At 32.3% G+C, this 23,097-nt stretch overlaps 1 protein-coding gene across 5 annotated transcripts; it reads right to left on the reverse strand.

The window, feature by feature from the left end:
- Window positions 1–22,885, reverse strand: RhoGAP68F (Rho GTPase activating protein at 68F). Of its 5 annotated transcripts, none has more exons than XM_075303590.1 (9): window positions 22,476–22,667; window positions 22,298–22,414; window positions 21,235–21,312; window positions 18,912–19,043; window positions 16,917–16,952; window positions 12,449–12,650; window positions 11,700–12,394; window positions 11,532–11,638; window positions 1–1,010 (listed from the first exon to the last, which is right to left on the reverse strand). In XM_075303590.1, the coding sequence occupies exons 3-9, from the start codon at window positions 21,269–21,271 to the stop codon at window positions 810–812; spliced, it is 1,410 nt and encodes a 469-aa protein (XP_075159705.1). In that variant the 5' UTR covers window positions 21,272–21,312; window positions 22,298–22,414; window positions 22,476–22,667; the 3' UTR covers window positions 1–809. The 5 variants fall into 5 exon arrangements, with proteins under 5 accessions (XP_075159705.1, XP_075159704.1, XP_075159703.1 ...); XM_075303589.1 differs by having other exon boundaries at window positions 22,298–22,424; XM_075303588.1 differs by lacking the exons at window positions 22,298–22,414; window positions 22,476–22,667 and adding an exon at window positions 22,739–22,885.
- Between the last annotated feature and the right edge of the window lie 212 nt (window positions 22,886–23,097).

The following is a 23,097-nucleotide window of genomic DNA, read 5'->3' on the forward strand; positions in this document are numbered from 1 at the left end:
TTTTCATTTATAGTACAAAGTTTAAAACTTTCATTTATTTTGATTTGATTTTTTAAAATAATTTTTTGTGCAAGATGAACATGATGTTACAAATTTAATTTTTATTGCTAAGGATGTTGTATACGTATTGTTTATTATTAAAAAGTCCAATCTTGCTTATTATTTTATTAAAAACATAGTATATATAGTGAAATGTATGGTGTACGTTTTGAGTTAGATACCACAAATTGTGACTTGTATTGAAAATGCAACGAGCAATATTAGGGATATAAATTAACAATAGCATGATGCCCAAAAGTTCTTCACATTAAAACATTCTTTGGTAGTACAAATTATATATATGTTAATATGGATTTTTAAAATAATATACAAAAATTATAGAAGACACACACATGATTATTGGATTACACTGTAGTTATGTTTAATAGACCAGATAAACTGTGAATATATTTACGGTAGAAGTAACTGTCTAATGTTTATTAATCTATCTATTGAAAATTATGGAATATAGCAAAAACAATCAAAAGAAAAATGTATATGTATATAAATGTATTTCTATGTAATTTTACGTAAATATATAACAATATACACTTAAAAATAATTATAATTACTGGGTTAATTTTTTGTGATGCTTCAACATCGATTTAATTTGATTTTATTATCAATTCTAATAATTTAATTCTATTACAAAAAAATTTAGAATATTTATCTTTTAGAATTTACTTTGTTTTTATTTTGTAGTTGCTGCTGTTTGCATGGAATTTATTCATTACACCCTCAATATATACGAGTTAATATTGAGTCGCATTTCAGCCTATGGGCGTTGGACGTTGATTGATATCGACTAAATAAATATCTTTATGATTTTGCAAAACAAAATCGACAAAAGCATTGATTGGTGCAATTTCATCCAATGATGTAGTTTTTTTATCAGACCACAAAAAGTTTGGACCAAACACAATAGCTAAGTTTGACGACGTCATTTTGTTAAGGTCCTCACATTCCATAACCTGAGTGGATGAAAAAATTACATTTTTTTATTAACTTTGACATTATTCATAAACTTAAGTAACATAAAATTGAAAGCATTATCACAAACACATTTCCAATAATAATCATTTGTTAAATAAAAAAAACTGATTCCAGTATTTTAGCGTTTTAAACGGGGCGTCAGATAGATTAATATTCATCAAAAAGGAAATAAACACCAACTAATTCCCTTGTATAATTAGATGCATCTGATTATTATAGTTAAGTACACGCATAGAAAAAATATTTTAATAGCAATATAAACTGTTGTATTTCAACCGACAAAAATCTGATGTCTTAGCAGTTTATTTTCCTAAACGGAAATCAGTCTGTAATTTTAAAACATCAGACATACTCCTGAAACCTTCTGTTTGTCCGAATAAAATTATGTATTCACGCCGTTCTTTCGAACAAGAGAATTTTAATATATGGTCCCACACGAGGATCGCAGTGGGAAGCCTTTTTATACTCTCCACCATAGGATGGGGGTTATATTAACTTTGTCATTCCGTTTGTAACACATCGAAATATTGCTATATACTGTTGAAATCACGCTAAATTTCGAACGAAACAACCTATCGACTTGAAACTTGGCATAAGTAGTTGTTATCCATGTATGTCGGATGGTATTACAAATGGGCCATATTGGACCACTTTTACGTTTAGCATCCATATAAACCGACCCCCAGATTTGGTTTGTGGAGCCTCTTAGAGACGAAAATTTCATCCGAAATGAAATTTGGTACGTGATGTTATTATATGGTCTCTAGAAACCATGCAAGAATTGGTTTATATCGGTCCATAATTATAAAAAAACCGCATATAAACCGATCCCCAGATTTGACCTTCGGAGTCTCTTGGAGGAGCAAATTTTATCCGATCCGGTTGAAATTTGGTACATGGTGTAAGTATATAGTCTCTTTTAACCATGCGAAAATTGGTTCATATCGGTCCATAATTATATATAGCCCCCATATAAACCGATTCCCAGATTTGACCTCCAGAGCCTTTTGGAGAAGCAAAATTCATTCGATACGGTTAAAATTTGGTAAGTGGTGTTAGTATATGGCCGCTAACAACCATGCCAAACTAGGTCCATTTTGGTCTATAGTTATATATAGCCCTCAGATAAACCCATCCCCAATCACATAAAAATTGGTCCATATCCGTACATAATTGTATTATAACACACATATATATATACCTTTTTTGTCTAATATATACCACGTATTGACTAAGTTACAATTTAGAAAACGATGTTAAGAAGTTTTAAGATACCTTGCCATCGGTAAGTATTACCACAACCCAAGTAATTCGATTGCGGATGACAGTCCTTAGTAGAAGTTTCTACGCAATCCATATTGGAGGGTACATACACCCAGAAAAAAGTGCCTTCGAAACTAAAGGAAAAAATGTTCATCAATATAGTTTATCCATTTTATTTCCATTAAGGTAAATTTTTGTGAAAAATAATAAAATTTACTCGTTTCAGTAAAAAAATCCTAAACTGTAAGCAGTTAGGAATAGTTCATTAACTAGAATAAGGCATGGAATTTTACTCATACTATTTTCTTCGCTGGGTATAAGAATTTACTACTGAAAAAGAAAATTTTATTCACCGATAACAAAGCATTCGTAAAAAAAAAACAAAAACCGAACTAAAACCAAGTTTCCTCAAAATTAGTAAAATTTCTTATAAAATGATACTTGCGACTTCCTTTATAATAGAAAGTTTTTCATACATACGAACAACACTTGGCATAGAAAAATATTTTAGTTCATTCGTACTAAGAAGTATGCAATCCTTTCAAAACTTAAGGAAACACACTTGTTAGAATATAGGAAATTTTCCTAAATTTCTATTGTCTACCTGTAATCGATACCTGTCATCGTAATCGTTGTTTTGGTATACGGAGAGATTGTTAAAAAATAATATGGTAAAATAATATAATAAATAACAAATAAAATATATAAAATATTTGTTATTTTAAATTAGTGAGAAAAATTTTCGTTTTTTTAAATAAATCTATCAATGTTCGTGATAGTGTATAAAGAAAGAAAACACCAGCAGAATAACAACCCTTTCATTTGTCTTCATTTTGGAATCTTCAATTATCAGGTAATATTCAGTGACGCTAACCTTTTGCAACAAAAATGTTTTATGATTTTTTATATTTGTAGGTATTGAAATTGTAAAAGGAGGACAAAATCGTTAGGCAGCGACTTATTAAAAGTGAAAAGTACAAGAGGAAGAAAGAGTGCGTTTTACATTTGATAATATCACACGGAAATTGGAAATAGTGGAATAATAAACTAATATTTCAAAGATATTCGATGCTGTTGATTCTTAATAAATATATTCAATATATTAATAAAACATGTCTTTTATTGAAGATAAAATTGCTTATATAAATAAATAAAATTGTATTTAAAAACGAAGGTAAGCAGTTCTAATTATGAAGTAAAAGTTTTACCACAAATGTGTAAGATTTGTCGAAATGAATGAAAAAATTTCAATAAAAACATTCCATATATGAATTCAAATAAGTTAAATTTTTTCATTCTGTAGTATAGTGGTATATAAATATAGGAAAATGTTAACTAATATATGGAATGTATTATTCCTAATTTCTACGAAAATCACATCGTTCAAACAAATAAAAATGTCTTTGGCGCTATACGAAGTTCAACTTTCTTCACAATGAGTTCATTTTAACTTAAAGAAGGGGTCACTTTTTTCTGGGTGTAAGATTCGGCCTGCTGGTTATCTATATACATATATTTTATATTATTTTCTTTGATTTTCTTCGACCTTTTTTATGTTATAATCAGGGCTGTGGAGTCGAGCCAATTTTGCTCGACTCCGACTCCAGCATTTTTCATCAGCTCGACTCCGACTCCGGAGTCGACTCCGGGTAATTTAACTAAATCTCATTTTAATACCACTAATTTGTAGTTCTGTTGTGGGGGTACCGTAAGTGGATCGATATAAAATATCGTATTTATTTATGTGTGCAAAAAAAGGTCTTAATTTCACATTAGATGCCAATTGAACTCTATATTTCAAATTTAGGTCAATGTTTAATAAATAAAATAATGATATAAATACCCATCATAATATGAGAAGATACCAACAGTATATGTATTTGTTGACCAAAATTATTGATACAATCTCAAATCCTTTAAATTTGTTGCGAGCTATATAAAGGTTTATATTCCCATATGCATGAATTTGAATCTGAATCGATTTAGACAAAATTGTATAAATATTTAAATTTTAAGTACATAGATTTTGTAGAAGTATACAAAATCTATGTACTTAAAATTTAAATCTAACGTTATGGGACGTAACACAATTTTAACAAAAAATAAAAATGCAAGGAAAGTCTAAAGTCGGGCGGGCCGATTATAATATACTCTGCACAACTTTGTATTTAGATCTACATTTTGATAAAATCTCAAATCAGACTTCTACAAAATATCGGGCAATATTTGGGAAATATTTATAATTGTTTAGACAATTTCGCAAATATGCATTTATGATTCATTCATTGAAAAATTTGAAAATTTGAGTCATTTCTACAAGTTTTCGACTTAGAAGTGAGTATCAGTGAGCATACAATTTTGGAAAAATTTTTGTCTAGTAAATAAAATTTTGCAAAATTTTCTATAGAAATAAAATTTTGCAAAATATTCTATTGAAACAAAATTTTGACTAAATTTTCTATAGAAATAAAATTTTGACTAAATTTTATATAGAAACAAATATTTCTATAGTAATAATACATTTGAATACATTTTTTATAGCAGTGAGTATCAGTGAGCATCAGTAAGAAAAAAAAAATTTTGAGAAAATTTGCTATAGAAATAAATTTTGACAATTTTTTCTTATAGAAATAAAATGAAAAAACTATCAATAAAAATACAATTTTAGAAATACAATTTTATCAATAAAAATATTCTACAGAACCAAAATTTTGACTAAATTTTCTATTGAAATAAAATTTTGACCAAATTTTCTAATAAAAAATCTATTACTATAAAATTTTGGCAAAATTTTCTATAGAAATAAAATTTTGACTTAAATTTTTATAGAAATAAAATTATCAATAGAAATAAAATTTTGAAAAAAATTTTGTGTAACAAACAAAATTTTGCAAGATTTTCTATAGAAATAAAATTTTGTAAATATTTTATATAAAACAAAATTTTGACTCAATTTTCTATAGAAATAAAATGTTGACTAAATTTTCTATAGAAACAATATTTCTATAGTAATAAAATTTTGAATAAATTTTTTATAGAAATAAAATTTTGACAAAACTTTTTATAGAAATAACATTTTGACAAAATTTTCTATAAAAAACAACTTTGATAAAATTTTCTGTCAATATTCCTTAAAATAAAATTTAAAAAAAAAAATTATTTCGATTGTTCGAAATATTTCAAATAAATTGATATGGGCATTAAAATGGATCGATCCAGCCCATCTGCTAGTCTAACATTCTAGGAAACATAAAAAGATAGCCGTAATTGGAAGTTGATTTTCATTTACAATCATGCTGTACATTGATCGAATGAATAACGCAATGGAAACTAATTTGCGTAAAAACTTGCTTAGTTACAAAAGTGTGAAGTGTTTTAAAAAATTTGGTTTAGTCGGAGTCGAGCAAAATTTTTACGACTCCGACTCCAGCAAAATCTTCAGACTCCGACTCCGGCTCCACAGCCCTGGTTATAATAATAATAATAATGATTTTTTAAGCTCGAGGTCTTTTTTGAATATTTTATTTATTTTCCCAATATTTCGCGATTGCCATATTGAATCGCTTCTTCAGGGGATATGCATAATATAAACAACACTGTAGATTCACTACACTCTTCGGCTGTCGAGTGCAATACATACAGCCGACGAGTGTAGTGATCTACAGTAGCTTTAAGTATTTTGTGTTGTTTATATTATGCATATCCCCAGAAGAAGCGATTCAATATGGCAATCGCGAAATATTGGGAAAATAAATAAAATATTTTATATCTGCTGTAATTGGAAAATAGGGGGCTAATTTTTTCGATTGGTAAATTGCAATCGTAAAACACTTCTTACTTTTTGTTTAAATCGTTTTCGCCATATTGGATGAATAAAAATGTAAGTTTAAGACCAATTTCTTGTTAATTTGTCGTAATTTAGATATAATGAATATCTAAACAATTCCTACTTTTTGTTTACATCCTTTTCGCCATATTGGATGAATAAAAATGTAAGTTTTAGACCAATTTCTTGTTAATCTGTAGTAACATGGATACCTTGGAATATATATATATATTTTTTTTTTCAATTCATAACAAGAAGATGTTATGACCATTAATCATCGTGCAGCCACTTTTATTATAACTCTCTTGTCCATTTTTAAGATCAATCTATATGGGATCGCCATAAAGGGCAATGAAACCTGTCTTTGTTGTTTACCTTTCATTATTCTTTCTTGTATATACGATCAAATCATAAAGTCACCTTTTGTAATATATCCTAATTACATTTATTTAGTTGATAATAAATAATACAACTTTAGTATAAAGGCATGCATTTTCAATTATTAATCACTGGGAACCAATTTAACGACCCAACAGTTGGCGTAGAGAGTGAAACCAAATAAATTAGTTATTTTTGTGCAAATTACTTTTTCTCATTTTCTGTTGTAGGGCAGTACGCGCATTACAAAATGGATGCCACACAATTTGCAGAATTTATGAAGGCGCAACAAGCTTTGGTGGCGCAATTAGCCAAATTAACAACCGGTGCGTCAACATCGAGTGCAGTACATAATAGTGGCAGTGTAACAATAAATACAATTGGCAGTGCAACAATAAATACAAAGCATCAATTCTGAAATTTTTTGTCTCTGCTGGTGGTACTTGTTACACTCAAATAGGATATGGGTTGGCGTATCCTCTACGAGGCACACGTCACAAAGTGGGGAATCCACCACTTTCACCTTATACAATGTAGACTTCCAATAACATGTTCCGCTCAGGATTCTATTGAGAGATATGCACATCAACGCGGCAATGGGGGAGAATTGAACTTGCTAGAACCACTAACTGTTGTATTGATTTCGTAATATGAAGAACTGCCCTCTCTAGCCTAAGATTCATATATAGGTTAGGTTAGGTTATGTGGCAGCCCGATGTATCAGGCTCACTTAAACTATTCAGTCCATTGTGATACCACAGTGGTGAACTTCTCTCTTATCACTGAGTGCTGCCCGATTCCATGTTAAGCTCAATGACAAGGGACCTCCTTTTTATAGCCGAGTCCGAACGGCGTTCCACATTCCAGTGAAACCACTTAGAGAAGCTTTGAAACCCTCAGAAATGTCACCAGCATTACTGAGGTGGGATAATCCACCGCTGAAAAACTTTTTGGTGCTCGGTCGTAGCAGGAATCGAACCCACGACCTTGTGTATGCAAGGCGGACATGCTAACCATTGCACCACGGTGGCTCCGTGGTGCAATGGTTATATATATTCGCCCATTTTTATGAGATTTTCTCGGATATCACCCTTATCGCGTCTTGTAGAGGCCATGCTATCTCCCAAATTCTAATGGCCTCCTCGCCGCTTGATTCACCATTTCATACATGCCGATGACAATATGACATGGTACGAAATGTAGTTCTACACCATCAGGGATGTTGTCGGCCATCTTATGGAAGGCCGAAGCGAGGAAAATATTGTTATTAGGGTCTCCAAGAGCCGCTATACTGCTTTGACTGTCAGTGGGGATTGCTATTTTTAGCACATGATTATTAATTGCATACTCTGAAGCCTTCACAATTGCATAAGTTCAGCACACATTGAGGTTCTTATGGGTATAAAAGGAATAAACGGTACCACTGCCATGGTGTATAAAAGCCGCTCCCGATTAATTGAGTCGAACTGAACCATCAGTGAAGAACACCTCAAAGTTGTCGTCATTCAGTTTTTCAGTTTTTCCTTAAAAATCGTCTTTACTATTTCCTCGCTGGCCTCTTGTCTGACTGTTCCTCTGAAGAAATCCTTATAAAATTTTACATTGGGTGAGATGGTAGTTGCCATTGCAGTGTGACCTATGTTGTTGACACCTTCAACTTTGTAGTCGTCGAGTAGCTGGTGTTAATGGGATTTGGAGACTCATTTATAGTGATAGCTGAGGGAAACTTGTAGGCAAAGCATTTAGCAACTTCCTTTGATGTTGCAATTTGTATTCGGAAATTAATTGGTAACTCTCCGGCCACAAAATAGGTGTAGGTGTTGCCCTCATGAGGTCCAGTGATCTCCTTATGAATTCATTCGCTCGTGCTTTTAACTTGGCCATGTATGTAGTGCCCATATTGGATAGGGAGGATGAGGCGTATTCAATTTTAGGCCTTATAACGTAAGGTATATGATAAGAGCTCTTCTAGGATCGATGTCGAAATTACAACCACATATCTTCATGAAGTTTGGTAATCTTTCATCTGTCATTCTTGCTACATGACTTACCACCTTAAATTGTTCTTCTCTACTCGTTCGTTAAGGGGTTCGATTTCTAGATTAGATCTGATGGTATCATTTCTGACTCTGTCTCTCCGAGTTTTTCCTTCGACCCGGCGTAGGTATCTCATTTTTGACGTTTGGATTCTATTCTGGTTTTTAGTTGGAAGAGTTGGTACGTATGTTGATTCCGATCATAAACAACAATAAAAAAGTCGTCCGCAAACTGGAATACAATGCAAGAATCAGAATTCAACTCGTGCAAGGTAGGACGGGCCTAAGGCAACTGCCCTGAGCAAGTCCATTGCCTATAGTCATCTTCTGAGAGCCAAGTAGAAGCTTTCTTTTCCAGTCACCAATCCAATATGTGGCTTTTTCGTGGATGCCAGCCCTACTCGTGGCTTCCACCAGGATTACCTGGTTGGTCGCATCGTAAGACTTATCAATATCTACACAGAGGCCAAGTACGTGAAGTCCTTTTGCCTTAAGCAACACAATTGATCAGATCGTTAATGCACATCGATGTTGATCTTTTCGACGTAAGATCTGTCCAGTAATATGTCAGGTTTCTCGGTAATAATCTGGATCTTTCAGGAGATTTCAGAAGACCTTCTAGAAGTTTCAAAGGGACAATTAGCAAAAAGATTGGCCTATAATTCTCCAATTTGGCAGGATCTCTTCCTCTCTTCAGGATAGGTTTGATTCTTATAGCTCTCCATAGGTCTGGGATTACACCCGAATTCCATGCAACTATTAGTAAATTGAAAAAAATCATGCCTTGCAACAGGACCCAGTGTGCGTAGCATGGCATAAGAAACACCATCCACTCCAGGTGCCGGGTGGATACTTTTCGAGCTAGGTAGTCGGTAAAATTTTTGAAATCTGAAAATTAGTTTACCGTTTTGACTGGAAGCAAATGACCGACCCTCAGTGACACTCGACGTAGATGGAATTAACGGATTTTGTTAGTGGGACGTAACTGATGGCTGAAATCTGTCAATAGGTTAAAAGGTGGTGGGTTTGATACGATAGGTTTGCTAGCGGTATTTAAAGACGCAACTTATCTAAAAAAATTCAAGTTCTGTTCATCATCCCAACAATTTTTCGTTTTCTTTGGCATTTTACATTTACGAACATTTCTGATGGGTTCCCAAATGTCTCGTGGGCCAGAAGCTCATATTTCATCAAGGAGAATCTGAAAGATTCTCCTCTTAAGTTGTCTTACATGATGGTCAAGGGCTCTGTCGGCCTCCTCAAGCTCAAAGACAGTTCTCCAGCGCCCTGATGGGTTCCCAAATGTCTCGTGGATCAGCAGCTGATATTTCATCAAGGAGACTCTGTAAGTTTCTCCTCTTAATGGTCAAAGGCTCTGTCGGCCTCCTATACTCGCACTGGTCCTCAATCTAAAAAGCCTAGACGCATCCCCGTCCCACAAAATCTATTGCTATCATTCACGGTGATCGTGTTCTTCTTAACAATATCATGAATATTAGATTTAAATTCATCCAAGGTGTTACCAATTGACATAGTCCCGATGTCCCCCAAGACTCCTTTTTACGAACTCCTCGACAGCATTTGGCATCGTAATACCCCCGAATTCCATCGTGATCGGGTGGTGATTACTGTTGGTGAGTTTTAATAGGCTGACAGACCAGGATGGGGGAGCCCCGGGGCCTCTAAAGAGGGAAACGCCAATAACAGATGCATACCAGTCGCGAATGGTAAATGTAGATTTGCCGCCATTGAGATGTCCACGAATTCATCCTTTCTGTCGTCCTCACTATTACCCCATAAGGTTGGTTTTGCGTCGACATCCCCCTCAAAAATTATGGGGTTCAAAATGGTCTTCGTCCATTGAATATCTGCAATGGAAAACCGAAAATCCGTAAAGCACATATCAGGTTGAAAGTGAACGGGATGAAACTAGTGTTTTTCTTGAGATTCAGTGTCGATAATGCCATTGCTTCACTTATGCAGTCGAGGTTCATGATCGATAAGGGGATGGATCGCTTGATGAAGGCGCCGACACTTCCAAAGCCATCAACCCTGTTTTTCCCTATGAAGCTATATTCGGCCATGATAGTACTTGAATTATCGCGAAGCCAAGTTTCGCTTAATATGGCTATATCAATTCCATTACGATTCATATACATCTCAAAAAGATCCTTATTATTAGCATTATTCAAAACCTTGTATATTAAATTTCAAGATCTTTATATTATATCGTAAAAATAGGGGTTTTCTTCAATCCGAAACTACGTGTGCTACCCAGAAACCATATTACTGTCAGTTATCGCCAATACATCCAAATCAATCAATTTCTCATTAATACTTTGCGAATTTCGCCCAAAATTTTCGTTTGTTCAGCCTTCAAAGATTTTGCTACCATGTACTGTGTAACCTCTTGTGATAACACTGTTCGCACTTTATCATACTCTGTAACTTTGTTCTCATTAGCGGCCATCAGTGCCGACCCATTGGCAGATATGAAAATTTCCTCCAGAAGTACTGTTTAGCGCAACTAAAAAATAGATCTACACTTAAATATTTCAAAATGCTAATTTTTTCAAGAACGCATTGAATTTTTGGGCCACATATTTGAATTCACGTGCACCAATAAGTAGAGATATAAAGTACATAAATTTCATCGATAAAGCAGTGCATTCCATTTGTGATTCAACTGCACAATTCTCTCTGAAAAGCTAAAAACGCAGATCAAAAAATTTCAATAATTATGTTCGACTTGCAGTCGTCAGATATGGTGGATACTGAATACATAATAAATTGCGGAATTTTAGTCAAGGGGCAGAGAGTGGTTATTCAAGATTTTTTACAAAAAGGTGTTCTTGATGAACTTCACCATACCCACTTAGGGATAACAAAGATGAAGAAACTAGCGAAGCGTTACGTCTACTGCACAGCTATTGATAAAGACATCGAAAATGTGTTTATGTTCTATATAAAATCGATTTGAATAATTAAGAGCTTACCCTTACTAGAAATTCCACTATATACTTAAACAACTCATAGTTTTCTTCAGGCAATCTCTCACGGATTAATTGAGTAACATTGCGGGATCGGTCCTCCTTAGGCCATTCTAAAATAATTTGCGCTATATTCAGTAGCAAATATATTTCACTCACAATTTTAGCACTTACCTAAGAAACTAGTTATTTCTTCATACAATTCAAATGTTAATAATGGCTCAGATAGATCTCTAAGAAAGCTTTTCAATAGACCAGCTATAACATGTACATTAACATCTTTAAGATCAACATCCTCGCCACGGTTAATACGATCCTTTAAAGCTATAATTTCGCCATGATTTCCAGACCGGCGAAATATACCTTCAGTATCAATCATACCTGTAATCGATAAAGAATCAACACATTTTCGTACAATGGGTGGTATTGAATTTAAGCATGGGCTATTGGTAACAATGAACTTCAGTGTTACTCCAAATTGTGTGGTTTTAGCCATTTGTGGTCTCTCTTCGGGGGGTGGTCTGCGCGAATGGTTAAGGCTGTCATCGAAATTATACACAGTATCGGGCAATTTCAGTTTGGATAAACCGAGAGCTTGTCGTAACTCATCCAAACTAGATATGTAAACAAGTTTTTTGCGGAATTTCTCACTAATAAATGGACTAAAGAAATTCCATATAACACGTATGAACCATGTTGGATGTACAACGTAGAGATTTTTCAAATTTTTTCGAAAGTTTCTATCTAGTTCCTTATATGAATTCCATAGAAACTGTGCAGATGGTTTGTTGTCCTCTTTCAAGCCTTGATGGAAATATACAAGTATATAATCATTTTCAACATATGGCTCAATTTCTTTTATAATATCCCTGAAATTGAATGAGTTTAGGCAAGCAATAAGAATAAAGTGATTTTGTGATTACCTAATAAAACATTCCATTTGTGCTTTTTCAGGAAATCTCGATGCATAGATACCAAAAATATGTCGTCCCTGTTTATCAGTTCCAAGAAAGTCACAATTTTTCCTTTTGGATGTAATACTGAAGTTTTCATTTTCTTCTCTCAATTGATCCTCAAAATCATCTTCTAGGGGATTGGCGATTTCTACAGGATCATCACTAGAATCTGCAATAATTATTTAAAACAGAATTGTGGAACATTCGCGTTATTCTTAAATCTACAGAAAAAATGTTAAATCTACAGAAAAAATGTCTTTTTAATGTGTCAAACAATACTAAAAGCTATAGAAATACACGTTGACCAGTGGTACTCATACTTGATTGTAAGAATAACTTAACATATTTCGTAGCAAATATGGGTAAATTTTCACATTTCCTTTGTTTTACATTTCCCATTTGTTAGACAATCTTTCAATCTGACTGGCAATCAAAATGACAATATGGTGGCTGACAGAGAACGGATGCGATCTACCGCAATCGACCAGTGTATTTAGTAAACACCAATATATGCAATCTTAAATTACCAATTGGTAAAATGAATTACAATCACCAATATTCAACGCTACCGCTATGAGTGTTTATCTCCCGAAAATAACGTAGTAAAACACCCACTATCTCAATTATCTTAAGGTGATGCCAGGGCTGCCAATAAAATTTCAAGAAAAATCGTCACTTTTTGGATAAAAATCGTCATAATCGGTACTTGAATTTTTAAAATCGTCAAAAAATCGGCAATATAAATAACATTACCAATAAAAATCATTTTCTGGTTAAACAAAAAAAATTCGTAATTTTTGTATAAAAAATCAATTTTTCTAAAATATTGGTATTAATTGAGTAATATTTTTATTTAAAAATTAAATATTTTGAAACTAAAGAAAAAGGAGTATGGAAGAAACATGATTATTTGTACGAATTTTGACAAAACTCGAAAAGCCGAAGTACTCCACGTTTTGTTTCCGAATTTTTTTTCCACAATTTTTCAAATTTTAATATTTTCAAAAATTTCTTCAAAACGTAAAAACTTTAACTCCCTAAACTATGTGTCTAAAGAACGTAGTTAATATCGTTAAAATCGGAATTGTCCATTTTGTGAAAAAAATGACGATAAATGGGCAAAACTGGCAGCCCTGGGTGATGCCAACTACTGGTAGTTGTTGTTGTAGAGTGCAATGCTATTCAGTGTGTGCATACGAACTCACTCGTATGCATACACTTAACCGAGCATTGCCGCGATGCCGATTGGTTTAACACTGGCAATGAATATTGGTATATACTAGTGGTGTTTTAATTCTTGCATTTGTATTAATGCAAAAGATCGCATGATAATTGGTGTCTTACTCACTGCCACCGACATTTGTGAGTAAGATTGCAATACGAAAAAACATCGATTGCAGTTCTCTGGTGACTGACATTGTTGCTTTTGTGATACTGAGAGTACCGAAAAGCAGTTCTTTCCAAGGTTACTTTTTTGAGTCAATTAATTTCAAAGATGAAATTGTACACTATTGGTATAAAACATTTACATACAAGGTTTAACAAGATTGGATAAATATATAATTGTCGTTATGTATTTTTTTTAACATTTTTAGTTTAGAGTTTTTATTTGTAATTATACATGACTGAAATCTTCACACTAAAAGCCGAGTAAATTTAAAACTATTGCTTTGTACAAGTAAGTTGATACGAAGTGTTACCAAACTTTAGATTGCTATGACTATCTTTGACTTTGACTATCGATCTGAACCGATAAAAATCAAAGAAAATTGCAAGTTTTACTATTGTGATCGGCCTGTATTTTGGCCCATTCTTGTATAATGCCTTTCATCAACGCATCTATATTGGCACATTTTGCAATCCTTACTTACATTGTTCTTCAAATATTTTTACCCGATAAGTTGTATTTTATTGGGCGTCAGGCTCGATTAAAACGAAAATATTATATGAGATGAAAAACGTACATCGAGTGGACGTTCGTGGGTTCAAATTTCAAACATACGCTCGATTAAGTAAACAGGATCATTGTGACCCTTTACGAATATCTCTATTGGAAAATGTTTCTTGATATTTAAAAATTCAATTTGTGCCACCTAACCTCTACAATAAACGTAACTTCAATATTAGAGCGGTCATTCCACGTTAGGGCTGCCCGACTATACAATGTCTTGCCTCTTCCTTTAAGAAGTTTTGAATGTACTACACGTACTTTTCATAAGAAATTGGTGGATCACTAGCATATACGTAATGATTAATGTTTCCCTGGTGTTTTAAACAAATTTGAAAGCAAATCCCTACATAAAACAAAATTAATCTATATATAAATAAAAATGAATGTGTGTTTGTATGTCCTCGATGCGCTCCTAAACCACTGATAAGATTATGATGAAACTTTGGTAGGGTCTTCTCAGGACGTCCGCGGTGGTTTATGGCTCAAAAAATATTTGCTCGGACAAAGGGGCGTGGTACCTCCCATCAAATCCAAAAGATCTTTGGGAAAAATACAAAGACTAACAGGTTGGCTAATAAGTCCCCGTTCTGACACATAGATGGCGTCGCTAGTATTAAATGCATATTATGTTTATATAGTACCAATTTTCAAATGTTAAATATCCAAATCATTGAGACACCAACATGCAATATCAGCAAAAATTCTGGAATGGGTAAAGTACTCCAAAAATGCCAACTCATTATATGGGACGAATGTACTATGGCGCACAAAAACTCATTAGAAGCTATTCATCGTACACTACAAGATTTGAGAGGGAATGTACAACTATTTGGTGGAGCAGTCATTTTATTGTCTGGTGATTTTCGACTAACTCTACCCATTATACCACGCTCAACAGCCGCTGATGAACTTAATGCATGTCTCAAATCATCTTTCTTATGGCGAAACGTAAAAAAAGTATCTTTAAAAACAAATATACGTGTACAAGTACAAAATGATACATCCGCTGAATGTTTCGCAAACCAGTTGTTGGAATTTGGAAATGGAAAATTGGCAATCGATAAGTTACAATGTATCACATTGCCAAAAAACTTTTGTACAATCACAGAAACCACAGACGAATTGATTCATAAAGTTTTCGAAAATATCGTACAGAACTACACAAGTCACCAGTGGCTCAGTGAACGAGCTATATTGGCAGCTAAAAATAGCGACGTTAATGCCATTAACTACAATATTCAAAACAAGATATTAGGTGAGACAACAACTTATAAGTCCATCGATACAGTAATTAATCAAGACGAAGTAGTAAATTACCCGCCTGAATTCCTAAATTCGCTTGATTTGCCAGGCATGCCGCCTCACGTCTTAGTATTAAAAATTGGAGCACCTATCATTGTTCTTCGAAATATCAATCCACCACGACTTTGCAACGGAACAAGACTTTCAGTAAAAAAATTAATGAACAATATCACAGAAGCTACAATTTTAACTGGAAAATTTAAAGGAGAAAATGTACTGTTGCCACGCATTCCTATGATCCCAACAGATATGCCATTCGAATTTAAACGGTTGCAGTTTCCAGTTCGACTAGCTTTTGCAATGACCATCAACAAGGCGCAGGGACAATCACTACAAGTTTGTGGACTAAATTTGGAAAACCCATGCTTCTCACATGGACAACTATATGTAGCCTGCTCACGCGTCGGAAAACCGTCTGACTTATTCGTATACACACCAGACGGCAAAACAAAAAATATTGTGTACCAAAAAACACTTCAATAAAAGTAATTAACTTTTAAACACTCTTTGCATTTTCTTTATACATTTTGAATTTGTACCTAGGGTTCCCATACATATATCGTACATTGGTATTCAAGACCTCATTTAATACATATAAAATTTGAAAGCAAAACAACGTTTGCCGGGTCAGCTAGTATTCTTATAATAATAAAAACACAAAAATAAAGAATAAAAAAAATCACTAAAAAAAAAATTAAAATATAAACTTGTTCTCATACCTAATTTTAATAATAGGTAATGATGAACACTAATATGGAGAATATAGAAAAGAATTATATCAATTCTTTTCTATATTATATACGTTTGTAAGTAATTTCTCAGTATTAGTTTGTTCCATTTTTTTGATTGTTAATGTTATATTCATTTAAACGATTTATAATCATTTAATTCTACATTCTCATTTCTAGACGATATGCTAGGCAATGTTGAATAGCTAATATATTGATTATTGTACAATTTTTTATATCATTGTCTTTCTATTTATTTCTATTATTTTTGTAATATCAATTAATCAAGACTATAGAGTAGCCTGTGATTCTTTTTATTATTCTATTTTGTATACTATTTATTGTTATAAATTAAGTCAATTTTCCAAGGAATTGTGTAGTTTTTGGGTCATATATGATCTAGCAACTTGACTCTTTATGAAATAAATAAATGTGTAAAAAGTGAATTACTTACCCTCTGTGATCACAAAGTCATCGTCCATCACATCGTCTGCAAGAAGAAAACAATCAGCATATTTCCCATTTTTTAATAATTAATTAATGTAAATAAGGAATGTATGTCCTCCGGAAATTAATTCATTTACATGATAGTTTCCGTATTAACAATTTGCTTTATATGTAATTTTTAAACCCTATTGAGCACGAAGAGCAAATCCAAAAATATTTAGGAAAAAAATATGAAAAAGACATTACTCGCCTCCTACGCAAACAATGGATACAATGAAGGCAATAATTGGATCAATTAATTTCCTGATTAAAGTCAAAAAATATTTATTTGTGTGTATGACATATTAAATGTGGTGTTATTGCGAAATCCTTCGTCGAATATGCACACAGAAACAATTTTTTTCTGATTCAATCACGAAATTATTTGATTTCGATTACTGGATTAATTATAAATAAAAAGTATACTTATCTTCTGTACTAATTATTGTACATTTAGATGATGTAATTTTATAAGAGTTCATATAATTTAGCTCTTTCCTATGTATTTTCCGATTATATTTGCATTTTCTTGGTATTTCAGTAATATGATAAAAATTAATATTTTAATTAAAAACGTACAATTTCCTTAAATATATATTTATATTTTTTAATTTTATTAACATTTCAATTGTATCAGTTAATATGTTAATTGACTACATTTTCAACTTTAATTAACTTTTTAATGGAAATAATTGTATTGTTTTTTAGAATAGTGTTGTCATTCCGAATCAATTAATTTTTTAATTGATACTATCATTTCTGTGATTGAAAACAGTTCAATTGAAAAATTAATTAGATCAATTAATTTCGTGATTGAAAAAAGATTTTTTTGTGTGTTGTTTCCAGTCATCAGTGGTCCAAACTTTGTGGGCCTAACTAGACATTTTCTATTTAATAAAGATTACAAAATGTGAAAACATGCACTCGGTTTTGCTCCTAATTGTATGTTGGCGCATTCCTTGTTCATGTCGCATATACTTTACGGTAATGAGGTCTATACGGGAGCTAATCGCATTAATAGGCTTATTTCGTGTTTTCATGGCATTCTTCGTTTTGTTTACGGCCAACAATGTAGGAGCGACTACGACTACTTTGCTTCGATGCTCTTGATTTGCTCTTTTAACGACTTTATGTCTATAAGATCTTTGTTTCATAAAACACAGACAGCCTTCCTTCTGCATAACATCAACTTTTCACACTCCACCAGAAATTCACAACTCCGCGTAGAACAATTCAGCCACAACATGTTTGAGAAATCTTTTGTAATTTGCATAACAAGACTATCTTACCATTTGCCTGCTATTGCTAAGGATTTTTCAATTTCTTCTCATACATTTAAAGATAGATTGATTTTGCATTATCATAATATTCGTTTGAACTAGTCAAGTTTCTCACTGACAATAATTGTGTCACCATTCATTTTATTCATTATTATTTTTGTATATAAGTGTGCGTTAGGTTTTTAAGGTTAAGGTTTTTTTTTAAACATCACATATAGTTTTTGTGTGTTTTTAATTTCATAATTTTTATAAACAATTATATTTTTTCACTTAGTGTTTTTAAAATATGTATTAGTTAGTTTTAAGATTTCAATACAAATCCTGTAATCATTTGTATTATCTATCAATATTTAGTCCGCATGGTCTCGGTCTTATTAAATAAATATGAATAAAATCCAAAAAAAGATATCTTATAGTCTATTCGATTTTTCGTCTGGCGATATTATTTTATCATAAAGCAAATAAAGGTAAAATTTGACATTAAGGTTCTCTTTAATGAGAAGTTGAAATTTAATTTGTATTGAAGCCCTAGAGCAAATAGACTTTTTCGTTATAAGAAAACGTCGATTTACCCTATATCGTATTCTGAATATCGGAACATGGGGTCTGTGTATTTGGCGAGATGTCAGTTTTGGATACTATTATACAGCTAGTGCAATATTAAAAATATGTAAAACACTTACGCTGAACATGTGTAAAAGGTGCCGCCAATAGCTCTGAATCATCAAATTCTAGTTTTGGTTCAAAATCGTGTAAATCCGAGAGACTGGGCTGAGGTTCATCTGAATTTTCTACTACAGGATTGATAGCAGGTCCTAGATGATGATTAACACGAAACTCATTTTATGTCCACGTTAAATGTTAGTGCAATTTTAAATATTCATTACATATTAATGGTTCGAATTCATTTTCGCCTGTTAAATGTCTTATAATTTATGGTAGAATTTTTAGTACTGTTATAGTTTTAGTGGCATTAGTTTTTAAATATTTATTTGCGTTTGCAGTATAATTAAGGAATTATACAAAAGTTTGATTATTTGTTAGAAGATAAAAATGGCCAAAAAACAAAAATGCATTATTTATTACGTTTGACCATATATAATTCATATTGCTAAATACGTATCTATCTTATATAAACATTTTTGTGTAACATAGAATATTTTTATGTAACATGCATTTCTGTTAAATCTAAAAACTTAAAACTTCAATACAGGTGACAACATTACGAAAATAACCACATTTAAATAACACAGTGCAACACAAAAAATCACTTATCCCAGCCGAAAGTACTCGATGAGAGAAGAAAAGTAATGTCTGGATTTTGCAAGATTGGTTGCCGTTCGTCTTTTTTGAGCCTCTAAAGTTTTGTCGCCAAATTTCGATTTTGAGCCCTTTTTGCAGTTTTCGTATGACCATAGCTCGAAAAATGCTGTGAATTCATTTTTGAGTTATTCAGCATAGTTGTAGCTCTTGACTCCCAAATGTTCATCTTCATGCTCAAAACCGCAAAAGGGTCGAACAAATTACCACTTTTATCACGAATTTTTCGGTTTTTCGACTACAGCTCCCGAACTATCGAAAATTTTACCAAACAGTCGATGGAAGAAATGTAGCCTATAAAATTATGAACAACTTTGTAGTAAATGCCATATGACCACTCCTTGATAGGGGGTTTGCCATACAAATGTGATTAATTTTCATTTTTAACAACAGTAACAACAACTATTTTACAAATACGCATTTGTTTTGTTGTTTCGTATACAAAAACCGAAAAATAAAAAATAAAATTGCAAAATGAATATCAATGAGTGGACATATGAATTTGGTATGTACTACAAAGTTGTTCATAATTTTATAGGCTACATTTCTTCCCTCGACTGTTTGGTATAATTTTCAATAGTTCAGGAGCTGTAGTCGAAAAACCGAAAAATCTGTGATAAAAGCGGTAATTTTACCGACATTTTTGCGGTTTTGATGACTTAACATATTCAGCATTTTTGTTGACCGAGTCAAGTGCTACAACTATGCTGAATAACTCAAAAATGAATTCACAACATTTTTCGGCCATGCGAAAATTGCAAAAAAGTGCGTCGAATCCAGAAATTATTTTTCTCCTCTCATGGAGTACTTTCGGCTGAGATAAGTGAGTTTGGAGACAAAAAGTTGAACTTTGCGTCAACTTGTAATGAAAAGGTCTAACCTTTATATAATACTCCTTTCTGCTAAAGTGGTTCTAATAAATAATACTGTCAGGGATCATAGATCCATAAGCTACAAAGCATTCGTTTATATTTTGAAACAATTTAGAAAATGTTGCACTATTTATTAGCATAGAAATCGTTATCAGCTTAAAACGTTTCTCCCAAAAATTCTATGCTGCTTACTTTGGCGACAATTTCTCATTTTATCTAAGGTTTAAAAACGTGCTAACTTAATCTAAACTATGGTTCAAAAATAATGTCATGTTGAATTGAAGGTAAATCAAACTTCTAGAATGAAATGCGAATGAAAAATACACCCATGGATAAAATAGGGCTATTCGTTTATATGAAATAAAGATAACATTAGATAACTTAGTTTTTGTCTTTATTAATAACATAGCATCTACAAAGTTACAAAGGTTCCCATATGAATCATATTTGCAAATAGCGAAAAATTGACTAGTATCGGTTACATTGGGTTTAGTTTGAATATGAATATCACTTTTATTTTACAACAATATCATGCCCTATCTGTTAAAGAACAAGAGAACAACAACAAGTGTTAGATGCTATTAAAAATGTCAAAATTTCTTATAAAAATGTTTATGAAATTAAAAATTTCGTAATGACATACGAATTATATCCAAACTTTTTCTGACTTTTGGTTTAACTATTATATCCATATTGCAGAAAATCTATAAATTACTTTTTTTTATAGTAAAACATTCCAACAAAAAATGTAAGCAATATCTACATGCATACAGTGATATCAATACTAGTAAAATATGCTATAAAGCAATATTACCTGGTAGACGTGGAGTACTATCCTTTGTATTTTCCATGTTTAAAAAGATCAATATTAATATCGCTTATTCATAAAAATCTGAAAATGATAATAGTACGTATTAAATTAAAAATTTCTTACTGTATCAGAGTAAAATGTATTCAGGGCAAAATATTAGCACTATGATCGGTATTCGAGTTGAGAATCGCAATATTTTTACGGTTATTTTTTATAAAAAAGTAAAAGTACAAATTGTTGTCAGCTAATCATTGAAGTAGTTGGTTACTTCGTCCTTAGGGATGCAAGCCAGAATATGTGCCATTAAATAGATGTTGCTGGAAATTTTACGACAAAATATTTTCCAGCGGTGGATTATTATCACCTCTTAGTTATGACAGTAACAATTCTGAGTGCTTCAAAACTGTTGTTAGTATACGTATTCTAACAAATCATGCACACATGGGCCATAGCGATCAACAATTATATATAGCCCCCATATATATCGATCCCTAGATTTGAATTGTGAAGCCTCATAGCGAAACAAATTTCGATCTATCCGACCCGGGATTTAATGTACTAAAAAATGCTGTAGTTAGTTATTACTAAAAATATTTAAAGAATCCTGAACATTTCGAGATTCTGGAAAAAATTCCGGGATTCAATATTTTGAAAACCCGAATCCCGGGATCTATAAAAATTGATCCCGAATGACAGCCCTAATTTAAATAGACCATAGGAATGTGGCTTATGTAGGTATTTAATTTCATCTAGCATGTATTCCATATGGACTACAATTTAGAAAACATGTTAGGACTTTTTAATATACATTGCCATAGGTAACGGTAACAATCACAACCCAAGTAATTTAAATCTGGATGAAAGTCTTTCACTTCTTTTGTTTTACATTTTCTTCGTTATTTAATACAAAGAGAAAACTTAAAATTAGTCAAAAAGATCCTAATTTGGAAGCCAAAACGAAAATCCTCCAGAAAAAAACCAGCTGTTCAAAAATTTGGATCTTTAGAGCCATAACGGCAACGCTGCCCTTATCGTTTAGATGTTAAAAGAAGCAAGTTGCAATCACTGATATAAGTTTCCCCTTATCCCTAAAGAGATGTGAATTGCGTCAATAACCAATGACGTCACTTTTATTCTCTATGTCATTTTCGCTTATAGGATTGATAATATTGGAATTTAACACCTGCAAGAAACTGAACATAGAATAAATTGTCGATAGCCGATAAAGAACAAAGAACTCATACTTCCTTTTTCCAATGGAAAATAATACGTCGTACTATCCACATTGTCCTTGCATCAAACATACAAGCGGAAAACAAATGGTTCCTTCTAACATTTTTGAGTATTCTTGTTATTTTGCTGTCTGGTTTTCAAGGAAGTTATTGATAAAATATTGATATATTAATGTTGACGATATTGTGTAGGCTGATTTTTCTGGTGTTTGGTATTCTTGTACATCTATTTGTACACGTATTTTCCCTGAAGACAATTTTCAAATGACATGTACCTTTTTGTTTATAAGTTTTTCAACATAAACATAAAACAACAAAACACTATATAGTATTTTTCACAAAGAATAAGGTGTAACTGAATATCTCGACTGTATAAATAAATAAATCAGCTTTCTTGTCGAGTTGCTGAGTAACGGGTAATAAAAGCAGTATTTACAACACTAATTTCAAGCAATTACTTTATGCGCCATTCACATTATAAGTTTATCCGTACGATATTAGGATAATAGGGCTGTTTTCTTTTAGCACTGGCGAAAAATGATGGATGCCATGGTCATATCCCTGCCAACATTTTTTGAATTTGGGGGCGCTTGTGAGAATCCCCACTACGTCGAAAACAATCATATACGACATC

This window comes from Haematobia irritans, chromosome 4 (assembly GCF_050003625.1).
Source record: "Haematobia irritans isolate KBUSLIRL chromosome 4, ASM5000362v1, whole genome shotgun sequence".
NCBI lineage: Eukaryota > Metazoa > Arthropoda > Insecta > Diptera > Muscidae > Haematobia > Haematobia irritans.

Bases quoted from the DNA above. Each gene is read 5' to 3' on its own strand.
- RhoGAP68F (XM_075303588.1), bottom strand. From the start codon at position 21,271: ATGGAAAATACAAAGGATAGTACTCCACGTCTACCAG. The intron at 12,395-12,448 runs GTAATCACAAAA...ATTCAATTTCAG, and splicing joins CAAATGGAATGTTTTATTAG to GGATATTATAAAAGAAATTG. The intron at 1,011-11,531 runs GTAAGCTCTTAA...TCATCCACTCAG, and splicing joins TAGTGGAATTTCTAGTAAGG to GTTATGGAATGTGAGGACCT.